Source organism: Aureobasidium namibiae (genome assembly GCF_000721765.1).
Source record: "Aureobasidium namibiae CBS 147.97 unplaced genomic scaffold scaffold_8, whole genome shotgun sequence".
Taxonomy (NCBI): Eukaryota; Fungi; Ascomycota; class Dothideomycetes; order Dothideales; family Saccotheciaceae; genus Aureobasidium; species Aureobasidium namibiae.
Genome location: NW_013581201.1, coordinates 273,934 through 285,994, shown reverse-complemented (window position 1 = coordinate 285,994; position 12,061 = coordinate 273,934). Strand labels below are relative to the sequence as shown.

At 51.9% G+C, this 12,061-nt stretch overlaps 4 protein-coding genes across 4 annotated transcripts; 2 read left to right on the top strand and 2 right to left on the bottom strand.

The window, feature by feature from the left end:
• Positions 1 to 601: 601 nt before the first annotated feature.
• On the bottom strand, positions 602 to 2,282 carry M436DRAFT_46961 (ammonium transporter; the record flags this gene model as incomplete). The annotated part of the gene is made up of 3 exons (XM_013572145.1): positions 602 to 1,771; positions 1,807 to 2,156; positions 2,216 to 2,282. The coding sequence occupies 3 exons, from the start codon at positions 2,280 to 2,282 to the stop codon at positions 602 to 604; spliced, it is 1,587 nt and encodes a 528-aa protein (XP_013427599.1).
• Positions 2,283 to 5,091: 2,809 nt separating this feature from the next.
• M436DRAFT_46474 (NAF1-domain-containing protein) lies at positions 5,092 to 5,826 on the bottom strand (the record flags this gene model as incomplete). The annotated part of the gene is made up of 1 exon (XM_013572061.1): positions 5,092 to 5,826. A coding segment is annotated over one exon (735 nt), but the record flags the coding sequence as incomplete, so codon positions are not given.
• A 767-nt stretch (positions 5,827 to 6,593) lies between these two features.
• M436DRAFT_46080 (uncharacterized protein) lies at positions 6,594 to 10,315 on the top strand (the record flags this gene model as incomplete). Its single annotated transcript, XM_013571977.1, has 4 exons — positions 6,594 to 8,255; positions 8,306 to 8,525; positions 9,195 to 9,768; positions 9,823 to 10,315. The coding sequence occupies 4 exons, from the start codon at positions 6,594 to 6,596 to the stop codon at positions 10,313 to 10,315; spliced, it is 2,949 nt and encodes a 982-aa protein (XP_013427431.1).
• Positions 10,316 to 10,572: 257 nt separating this feature from the next.
• M436DRAFT_46933 (uncharacterized protein) lies at positions 10,573 to 11,673 on the top strand (the record flags this gene model as incomplete). Its single annotated transcript, XM_013572140.1, has 1 exon — positions 10,573 to 11,673. One exon carries the CDS (start codon positions 10,573 to 10,575, stop codon positions 11,671 to 11,673), a length of 1,101 nt encoding a protein of 366 aa, XP_013427594.1.
• Between the last annotated feature and the right edge of the window lie 388 nt (positions 11,674 to 12,061).

Sequence of the window (12,061 nt, the reverse complement as noted above, 5' to 3'; positions counted from 1 at the left end):
TTAGCAATGTCAGATTGCTAACGATGATCTCAACACCGCTTCTCAATGTCTGCACTGCGGTCAAGGTACTCTGGACATTGAAGTATCCGAAACGCATCTGCCTATGTTGAAACACAGGGGCAACAACCAGTATAACGGCATACGAAGGTTGTCTGAGGATAACAGAGACACACAGCATCGCGATCGAGAAGAGGGTTTGACCGAGTAAGAGCGATCTGTTATTGAGTGCACCAGAGGAGAATGTTGACCATAGAATCAGGTGTTGGACGTCTGTAGATGCATCCAAACATAGCAGATATCGGAAAGGCTTCACGAACGAACTCCTGAGAGGCAAAGCGGTCAAAGAGAGATTTATTACCATGAGGTATAGTAGATCGAAATATAGAAGATATACAGAGTAGAAAGAAACAGCAAATGGTGGTGGTATCGCGCAAATATTTCCGAACATCCGTCCCGCTCCAAAATCGTGAAAGTAACCCTGTGCACCGAGGACCAGCATCGGTCTAGACAAAACGCGAGACTTTTGTTCAAGCAAACAAAAAGACCCAAAACAACAAAGCAGACAATATTCGTTAAAATGGCAGTTCGAGGAAACAAGCGTTTAACCGTCCAAGGTGCGTTGTTCGCGTTCGGCCTTCTCGTAAGCAACGGCGTGACGGTCACCACCGATACCGGTGTGCTCGTTTCCTTGACTGTCGCTCTCACTGGGGGCCTTGCCCTCCAGCATTTGCGAATGTTGGGGGATACCGTGGCGCTCACCCTGAGGGATCTGGTGATCGGCAGTCTCAGGCTGGTCCCGAGCAGGAGTCCAGGCGAGGTAATCACGACGGACCTCAACGTAGTCGTAAGCGAACTCGCCGAGCTGATCGTCATCCATTCCTAGCAATTCGGCTTCCTCAGAAGCGCGAAGGTGGAGTCCAGGGATTTTGTCGATGACAAAGGCGATTGCAGCGCTGACAACGAACGAGTAGGCGGTGACAGCGGCGATGTAGGCAATTTGCATATACAACTGCTTCCAGTTGTGCTGAATCCATCCACCATCAATACCGTTGTTGACACCGTCGAGACCAATGATGTAAGAGGCAGCGAAGATGCCGTTGAAGAAGAGACCGACCATACCAGCGACACCGTGCTCAGCGAACACATCCATAGCATCGTCAATGCGGATCCAGAACTTGATCTTGGTTGCAAAGTTGCATACGATACCAGTAGTGATTCCGAGAACAACAGATGCCCAGGGGGTGATGAAACCAGAAGCGGGAGTGGCGGCGACGAGACCAGAGATGGTACCGGAACACCAACCAACCATGGACCACTTACGAGCAAGCCTCCAATCGAGAACGACCCAAGCAATGGCACCGAACATGGCAGTCAGGTTGGAGTTCCAGCAAGCCATAGTAGCGCGAAGGTTGGCACCGAAAGCGGAACCACCGTTGAAGCCCAACCAACCGAACCAGAGGAAGACAGTACCGAGAGTGATGAGAGAGACATTGTGAGGACGGAAGTTGAGCATCATCTTTTCCTGACGTCTTCCAAGGATCATCGAGTAGGCGAGAGCCGACATACCAGAAACAATCTCCACGGGACCACCTCCGGCATAGTCGAGGACACCCCAGTGGAAGGCCCAGCCGTGGGCGCCCCAAACCCAGCAGGCGACGGGGCAGTAGACGAGAGTGGCCCAGAAGAAGATGAAGACCATGCAAGGAATTAGGCGACCACGTTCAGCGACGGCACCAACAACAATGGCGGCGGTAACAGCACAGAATTGCATCTGTGTTGATGTTAGAATTTGTGACGGAAAGGAACGATATGATTGTTACGTACCTGGTAGAAGGCGTAAAGGAGTTCGGGGATCAGAGGAGAGCCAGGGGAAGGAGCCCCAAGAGTCTTCATGAGGCCGAATTTTTGCAAGTCGCCGATGAAGCCATTGGTTGCGTAGTCGGAGAAAGCCAGAGAGTATCCCCAAAAGTACCATTGAAAGGTGATGACTGAACAGGAGGCCATACAAGCCCAGATCATACTGAGAGCTGACTTTCTGCGTGCGAGGCCAGAGTAGAGGAAACCAAGACCGGGAATCATGATCAACACCATTGCTGATGCGATCAGAATGTACGCTTGGTCACCAGATTGGTACCATTGGTTGAGGTTCTCGTCGGCTACAGCGTGGTTAGACGATGCTTGCAATCGGACGACACGGGATGCGGTATGAACTCACTGGAGTCACCACCCAACGGAGATGTGCCATTGAATTCTGTAGGTGCGCCGACCCAGGAGTAAGACATGGTTGATGTGAGTCGAGCGTCAATTGCGCTCAGGGAAGTACAGGAAGGGCCTTTCTATCAACGCCGGTGATGTCGATGTCCAAAGAGTTATGTAATAGTCCACGGACCAGGCAGAATAGGTGTGGATAGGTTGGAGGAAGAAAAATGGACACACGATACGCAAATGACTGCTGGGGAAGGTTGGGGGAAGCAAGAGATATATAAAGAGGTCTTCTAAAGGCCGTCACTGGCTCAGCACGCGGCAACAACGGCGATGTGCACTGACGGACTGATGGGATGAGGATAAATTGATGAGCCCGAGGGTCGGATCTGGCTCTCTTGAAGTGTCCCAACTAGCGGAGGGAAACGGGCCACACTTGAAGTAGACAATCGAAGGGTTTATTGTACGTCAAACGATCTGCCCATCGAAACTGAAATTGTCTGCGGCAGCGGGCTGGCCTTATCAGCAACACCCGCGCGCAACGGGCCATTTTGCGATGCAGCCTCTTTTTGTGCCCCGGTTTCTTCAGATGCGGGTGACGACCAGCGAAACCTTGCTTGCTTGAATGAGACAACCTCGCAACGCATTGTGATGCAGTGCAATTATATTTGGACAATAGCCGGCAGCAAAGCATTCTGCTTTTTCTTCGCCACTGCAGGCCTGAATTGAAGCCAGGGTCGACCATCATCGAGCTCAGTCGCTTGCTGGCCATGACTTGTCTCCCGTGCTACTGCCTCGCCAACACGCGAACCCACCAGGGAAACACATGCAGAATACATGACGAGATGGCGCTTCTTGGAAGCAGTGCTTGGTTTTGCAGACAGAGATCCGTGGATGTTTGTTATTCACACTGTGTGTCCATCGCAAAAGTGGTGCTCGTTATCAGAGAACGTCGTCCAGTCAGAGAACAGCCGAACTCGGACTCTTATCACTTGGCCAGACCTTGCCCGTTCGAGCGTAGTGATGTGCAGGGCGCATTCGAGAAGCTTGACGACAGGCCCGATTTCCGTGGCTCCCATTGGCTGTGACCACTTCTTATCTCTGGTGTAAAAAGCATTGTGGTAACGGCTTGTGAGCCAAAGCTGACCAACACTCGCTTGGTGACATGTGAATCTGTTGACGAGATGCCGTGTCCTCTATGCATGGGCGGAGTATATTGCCAAGTGGGTTGGCATCGAGCATTCCGCGAGAGATACAGCTCTATCTTATATGCATGCAGTCGCTATCTCGTGGCGCGCTGAAAGTGGAAAACGCCATTTTGACTGCAGAGATAAGAAAACACAGCATGGAGAAAGCCAAATCCGAGGCCAAGGGTCGTGCCCCCCGACTCCAGCCGCTCTGTCGGGATCTGTAAAGTGGTCGACTCGTGTCAAAAAGTGCGCCACGAGGTCTGGGGAGCACTCGCAGCGACCTCGCCCCCAAAGAACCATACTTTCCTCTGCTTCCGAGAACACACTCCGAACGATGCCATGGGCCCATGGCGGCGTGGCCCCTGATGAGACAGGAATTCGATTTGGTAAAACGTGATGTCTTGTTAGGCCTCTCACTTCTCTATCACAATTGCCGATCTTCAGTCAACGATTCACGAATCTGTTTCTCGTCCCACGCCTTCTACCCCTTTCTGGTGCAGTATATCCTTGGGTTCTCACGCTTCCAAGCTCTCAACAGAATCCTGTAACGATATATGATTCAAAGTTAATATCACGCTGGTACCTGAGGTAAGGGGCGGTCAATGGTCATGGACAATTGTCGTGAAGTTCTTGATTCTATCAACATGTAGGTCCCTTGATACTGCACTAATCTAGTCAATCAAAGGGATGACAACTGCGCTGCTACGGGACAAAATAACTGGACCGAATAGAACAGGAGTCACACAATGGTGCTCTGGATGATACCCAGTCCCCGTGACTCGGACTTGCACTACAGCCAGTACTACTGTTGCTGTTGCTGAAGTCTGCGCCAGAGGTCGGCGGCTGCCTGGATTGCCTCGGGCGAAGGACCACCATTCTGAGCTGATGCTGCGGGTGCCTGCTGCTGAGGCTGCTGAGGCTGGTGCATCTGCTGCTGTTGCTGTTGCTGGAAGAAAGCAGGATTGACAAACGCGCCTGCAGGTGCTCCAGGGAACTGGTAAGGCTGCTGTTGCTGTTGCTGACCCTGATTGTAGGACTGCTGCTGCTGTCCTTGGTTGAAGAACTGAGGGTTGGGTGGCCATGCGAATTGCATGTTAGGGAATGGCGACTGTGCCTGAGGAGGAGGTGGAGGAGGAGGAGGGAACTGCTGCTGGTTGAACTGAGGGAAGCCGAACTGAGCGTTCATCTGAGGCTGGGCTTGATTCCACATCTGCTGCATCTGAGGCATTTGCTGCATTTGTTGCATCTGCTGGGACACTGCAGGCTTTTGTGGGAGTTGCTGGGCGTAAGTCGATGCTCCGGCGTTGTGTGTATCAGGGTAAGAGTTGGAAGGACCCTTGCGCTGGTTTGCGCTGTCGGCTCCGCCACGACCACCACCACGACCGCCTCTACCACGATCGCCGCGACCTCTGTCGTTGCCACGACCTCTACCGCGGCCTCTGCCTCCACGTTCGGCAAACTGGCGACGAGCTGGTGGTGCTCCGTTCGTCATCATGTCTTGCAGATTGTCTGGACGAGCAAGTGGTGTGTACATGTCCTCAGCTTCGGATTCGTCGTCGTAGTTGATGGCGCCGCCAGTGTAGGGCTTTGCGACAGGGGCCTGGTTGGGCTGGTCGCGAGCAGCTCTTGCACCCTTCTTGGCCTCCTTCTTAGCTCTCTTGTAGGCGGCCTCAGCCTCGTCATCAGAGAACTCCATCTCTTCGTCGGCGACTTCCTCGTCGTGCAAGTTAGAAGCATCGGTACCCTTCAGGTTCTTGAGCGGTTGTGTGAAGACGTAGGTAGAGTGAGAGTCGACGTAGAAGATCTTGGTGTTCGTAGCAATGTTGAGGTCTGAGATATCGGAGGGTTTCGTGAAGGCGACCGAGTACAAGGGCTCTTCGACCTTGCCGATAGTATCCTGAACAGCTCCAATAACTTCGCGGTTCTCCAGACAGAGAACGGAGCCGGACTCTAGAACCTGATACTCTCCAGACGTGAAGGCCTTGATGAGAATCAGCGTGTCGACGACGTGCTGGACAGCACCTAGGGGGGTGATCTTCATGTCAGGAGTGACTGTGACGTCCGGTTTGGGGACAATCTCCTCGGGCACTTCGTTCTTGGTGCGAAGTTGGCTTCCATTGGCAGCCTTGCTTCCGCCGTCTTCATCGTCCATGCCACCTTCTTCCATAAGCATACGCGCAGCGGTGGCTGGGTCGAGCAACTCGTATCCTTCTTCATCGCTGTCTTCGTCGCTCGAGGAGTCGTCGCTGCTAGAGGACTCGTCGGATGATTCGGCATCGGATGAATCGTACTGCCATTCGGCACCTTCAGCGCCTTTTTGTGCTGCGGCGGCTTCGAGGAACTCGGGATCAACAGGAGGCTTTGTGGATGCTGAGGCAGTGACAGGTTCGGTAGTGGGTGTGGATGTTGTGGCAATCTCGGACTCGGCCTTCATAGGCGTGGGAAGACTCTTGTTCAGCTCGTCGTTGTTACCGAGGGCATCGAACAGAGCGGAAGTAGCGTCGGGGCGAGCAACCTGGGCAGGGACAGACACGACCTCGGTCTTGACAGCAGTCTCGGCAGGGATGGAAGCGGCAGCGGATTGTTCAAGAGGAAGGTCGGCGGGGTGTTCTTGGGTAGCAGGGTATGGGATAGCGTCTTCTTGGACTTTCACGATCTCTGGCTGAGCAGTTTCGTTGGATTGTTCGGTCTGAGGTTGGGGCAGGGTAGTGGGAGTCTCAGGAGGAAAAGAGCCCAAGCCAGGGATGCCAGCAATGTGCGAGGAGGCCGAGGGGAGCTGCTTTGCATCGACATAACTGGTTGCTTGAGCAGTGTGGATGGCGGGGGTATTGTTGGCGGACGGGGTGCCGTAGATGTCGTCCATGTCGTCGACAGGAACAGAAGTGGACATTGTGGGCGGGGGAGACAGACGAGCACGTTTGTTCGGTCTGGGACTCGTCTCAAACATCTGATGTGATATCAGATGTGAATGTTTGCGCCGCCCAAGAGAAAAAGATGAGATTTGCTGCCGGACATAACGGAGTTACGCCCTACCCCAGACGGCGCTAGCCATGCGGGTAGGAAGGTCAAGCCACACCGTCAGCTTGGGAGGCTTGAGCAGCTGAGTTGGGTGGTCAAGGCTTCGTGATTCAATATTGCAGGTATTGGACAGACACTGCTCTTCCTGCTTTCCTCAACGCGACCAATCGTTCACCAACAGCAATGTCGTCTCCTCCGCCGCCGTCGCGTCCGGTGCGCCGCCAATTCATGACGACCATGACGGCCAACAAGGCGGCCAAACAGCAGAGCAACAAGGCTCTCCCCGTGACGCCGACAACAGCTTCAGCAGAGGCCCGCCCTACCCACATGTACCCCGCCGACCTCACAAAACCCCTCGATGCTATCGCCGACCCCATCCATCTCAATCCCCTGATTGCATTCTACATTCTCGCCGCTGCCCACACTATCGCTGCTCTCTGGTTCCCTATACAAGATTGCGACGAGGTCTATAACTACTATGAGCCCACCCACTACTTGACCGAGGGCTATGGCAAGCAGACTTGGGAGTACTCTCCCGAATATGCCATCCGCAGCTGGGGCTACGTTTCGCTTCATGCCTTTGTCATTGGTCTGCGTCGCATCATTCCTGTCTGGGGTCTGCCCAAGGTCTGGAAGTTCTACTTCTTGCGCATCATGCTTGGAGCAATCTGTGCCGCCTCTGAATCCAGGCTCTACGCCGTCATCTCGAGAACTCTCAACCCTAGACTCGGCATGCTCTTCTTCCTCATCATGCTCACCAGTCCTGGCATGTTCCATGCATCTGTCTCCTTCTTGCCTTCATCCTTCTCCATGTATACCACCGCTCTGGGTATGGCTGCCTTCATGGACTGGCGTGGAGGTGTGCGAACCGCTACTGGAATGATGTGTATGATCGGTGGTTCTTTCCTCGGTTGGCCTTTTGCCGCTGCTCTCATTGCTCCCTTCATGATTGAGGAATTCATGCTCGCTTACTTTACCGACAAGCAAGAGTTCATCGACTTTTGCTACCGTATCCTCGATGGCTCTGTCCGCTCTACCATAATACTCGTCATCCAGTTCTGTTTTGATGCTTTCTTTTACAGGAGGGTCGCTATCGTGCCCTACAACATTGTCTGGTACAATGTAATCGCTGCTCGCAGTGGCAAAGGTCCCGATATCTATGGCACCGAGCCCTGGCATTTCTACGGCCGCAACCTCTTACTCAACTTCAACATCTGGTTCATCATCGCCTTGGCCGCCATGCCTCTCTACTTCGTCCACACTTTTGTTCTTCGCCAACCTATCTTCAAGCAATCTTACCTGCGCGGCGTCTTCTTCCTCACCCCTTTCTATCTCTGGTTGACTATCTTCACCCTCCAGCCTCACAAGGAGGAGCGCTTCATGTACCCCATCTACCCTGCTTTAGGGTTCAACGCCGCTCTAGGCTCTCACATCCTTCTCACCTGGCTCGGCACATCCAATCCCCGTTCTCTTATCGCCATGATCCCTGCTAAGTTGAGACTGCTCTTCGCTGCTTTCTGCTTCATCGCTGCTGTTGATTTCGGAGTTTGGAGAACTCTCGGTATGATCACAGCTTACAATGCTCCATTGAGCGTGTACAAACCTCTGCGACTTCCTGGCGTCACCCAATCTGGTGACAATGTTTGCCTGGGCAAGGAATGGTATCGCTTCCCCTCTTCGTATCATCTCCCGACTGGTGTCAGCGCCAAGTTTGTCAAGAGCGAGTTTAATGGTCTGCTCCCTGGTGATTTCAGCCAAGCTGGCAAGGGATTCGGTTTGTATCCCGGTGCATGGCTTATGCCGAGCGGGATGAATGATGAGAACAAAGAAGATCCTAGCAAATACGTAAGTTGGCTTCTTTCGAAGACTGTATAACACTCGCTAACTCATCCTAGACTCCACTATCGCACTGCTCCTTCATGGTCGACTCGTACTTCCCAGGCATCGAGCCATCACCTCTGGAACCCAACTACATCAACCAGACAGAGACTTGGGAGAAGCTGTCATGCGAGCCGTTCCTGGATGCTTCGCGTACTGGAACTATCGGTCGCATCGGATGGGTTCCTGACTGGGACTTTATTCCGTCCAAGTATCGCCGCCAATGGGGCGAGTACTGTCTCCTGGGCCGCAAGACGTCCTCGCAATAGGACTATGCATTTGATTCATATTCTTTGATATCAGTCACCTGATTATATTTTAGCGGTTTAGGCAAGTCGGAGCGATCTATAGACGTGTAGTATTGACCAAGATTAGTTGCTAGATCTTAGCTGGACGTTGGCGGCGGCGCGAGCCCCACCATGGCCATATCAGTGTCCCTTTTCGGACGTTTAGTCCGGGGATGATAGCAAGGCATGGCGGGGTCCAGCAGGCTTATCACCACGACCAAGACAAATCTAGGAAACGCAATGTGTATAATAAACATGATGTCTGCTCAAGCATATAACTTTTGCTCATGTCCATGTTATCGTCGTCCTTACAACCGCATCTCCACTATTCCCAACCATGACCACAATGCATACATTATTGCAGGACAGCATCAGCAACATCCAGAGCATCTCAACACTACAACAGGCAAAGTCTCTCATATATCTTGGACTGGCCCTTACAGCATTTGCGTATCTCATACAGCGTGTCGTCGTCGGCTCGAAACGGGAATCAAGAATTACCTCCCGATCACCGGACCCGGAAAAGCCAACGCGAACAAGACCCAAGGCACCCGAAAGGCCTGACGGTGGTGAGTGCTGACTACAAGATTGTATGGTTTACTTCTGACATGCTCTGCAGTGTGGATTCCATCGGACTTCAAGAGGCCCACCGCCGCACCATACCCAGACTGGTCTCTCGAAACCACGAAGCCCCTGCCCTATCGCCCTTTCCGCTATGGACCGAAGTACAACATTACCATGGGATTGCGCACAATGAATTGGGATGAGTGGATTGAGTTGGACAACCATTACCCGAAATTCCATGCCGATAAGAAACGCCGCATTGAAGAACGTGGCAGCAAGTGTTTCCATACAGACCCTAAACCGCAAGTGTTCGATGGCGCTGTAGAACTTCTGGAAGAGCTCTGTGGTTATCTCCCCGAGCGCTACCCAAGCATGTTTCGCAAGACTGAACACGGAATGGTCAACTTGTTTGCGGACGAGACTTTTGATATCAGAAGGGATGTCTTGACCATGAATGGCAACCGCGAGGATCCTATGCAGATGGCCGCACGTATGGTGCAAGATGATCTGGCAATCATGTTCGAAAAGGAAGACGGTCAGATGTATCTCCTTGCTGGTGCAGTCTTGCTGGCAGGTTTCTGGCGTTTACAGGATAAATTGGGCATGTCTCTTGACGAGATTCATTACAGGTACGCCCTTGCCAAACACCATACAAGGCTTCTTTTGTACTAACTCCCTTGCAGCGGCGATGTTCCTGGTTACCACGACAAACTCCGCAAAGGCATGAACAACTTCTTCCGACGCATCAAGCCCGAAGCTCCAGTGAAACGCAACAACTACTTCCTTCAAGTCGATGAAGACCTCGCATGGTCCTACAGCATTGGATCTGAAGACGCTGGAGAACCCTCGTGGGATACAGCCGCTGCCAATCGCGCAATCGAACACCATTACTTCCGCTCTGAATGCCAATCTCTTCGTCGCCTACCCAGATCTGGAGGTGTGTTGTTCACGATTCGCACGTACTTCCATCCGATTACGGATATTGCGCAAGAGGATTATGTACCAGGAAGATTGGCTAGTTCGATCAGGGCTTGGGGTGATGATGTGAGCAAGTACAAGGGCAAGGCGAAGTATGGCGATGTGTTGTTGAATTACCTGGATAAGAAGCACGAAGAGCAAGTAGCTAATGGACTGGATCTAAGCAGAGAAGATGAGTGTAGGGCATATCCATACTAAGCGGATAGAAGAGATAAAATATTTGCATGGATATTGTAGTTGTCCTGAGTGACTGCTTCACTTTATTTTCCATTCCAAACCCTTCACAATAAGAACCAGAGGATGGAGAGCAGATGCAATTCGAGAAGGCGCATGTTCATGAAGCACCTTCCTTGGAAAATGCCAAGCAAATGCATATAAATCTTGGCATCAATGCAAACTCCATTCCATTCTCGCCTTCTCTGCAACTCTACGACACAACATCAAAATCAACAGCTATGAGTTTACAAATCGGTTTCAAACAAGTTTTGCGTATCTCTCCACTACAGAAGACGTTTCGATCTGCCGGAAGCATTGCTATCTACGAGAGACAAGCCAGCCAGTTATGGTCACCATCTTCTTACAATCACGTTACCAGTCGCCTTGCAAGCACAAAAAGTTATACACCAAAAACCGAAAATAAGAAGTCTAAGGTGTCTGATGATCAAGATGCGGTACAACTATTCTACACTCATCGGGAAACTGGAACTCTCACAAAACCGCTGGCTACTTCGTGCCTCAGGGACTTGGACAGAAGAAACCGCCACGACACTGGACTGGGAGAAGCCACCATCAAGTGGATGTGGAATGAGCATGACCGTTACGAATTTCCGAGAGACAAGGATCTTCTAGATCAGATGGTCAAGCACCTTGTCAAGGAGGGCAAGGAGGACATGCTTTGGAACTGGATCGAACAGAAAAGCCGAAAGACCGACTCTCTAGGCCCCAAGGATCGATTTGTGTGGAGATCAGACGCCGTGAAATCGCTCGTTAGAGCCAAAGCTTTTGCTTCGGATGCCGACAACCTCGATGGAGCGTTGGAATCCTTCGAGCGTGCGAGACGTAGCACGTACTCTATCCCACTTGCTCCAGCCAGAATGACTATGGCGCAGCTGCTGATGATGCCAAAGGACAAGACGGGCATAGACTCTGTAGACAGCAAAGCCGAGATGGAAACACCCAAATGGCCAAACACGAGCATAGAACTCTGGGAAGACTTCTTCAAGGGCACTGATCGCCACCAGGATGTCAGCGAACCACTCTCAGTCCAACTACCGCTATATCACCCTGGAGGACCGAACGCGATGCCATTTCTTAAGCATTGTCGATACCTAGCAACAAAGGAGGATCTTGTCAGAAACATGGCAAAGAGACCATCGGTGACCCCTTGGATTGCACGAGGTAGACATGCCGAGGCAGTGTTACGACAACAAGGGCATGAAAAGGATGCCGATTGGTTGGGAGAGTTCATCCGAGACTTGCATACGAAAGCGGAACCGCTCAGGAGGAAGGAGAAGTCCAGGAAGGTCGAGAAATTTGCGAGAACCAATAAGAAGTGAGAAAGACCTATAATCGTCTCTTGAGCACTCACGGTTTCGTCTGTCATGACATCGCCGATATTCTACCAAGACACTCATGAAGGTTCCATCTTGTTGAACGACGCAAAATACCAGGATCAATCAAATATTCCTGCTCGTACTGCCCTCATTACACATTCATGGAAAACAGCACTTGCCTCGGCGACGATAGCAACGCAGATCACATCAATCTTTCCCAGATCACACGCTCAAAGCAACTACATTCCTTCCAGTGATGTCCAGCAGCTTTGGCATATCCGGCACAGGCCCCCAGACCAACGCATCCAAGTGCTGCAATCCAATCTATCGCGTCGATAAAACACAACATTGGCTTTTCAACCTTTTCAATCACATACACAATGGGACAGGA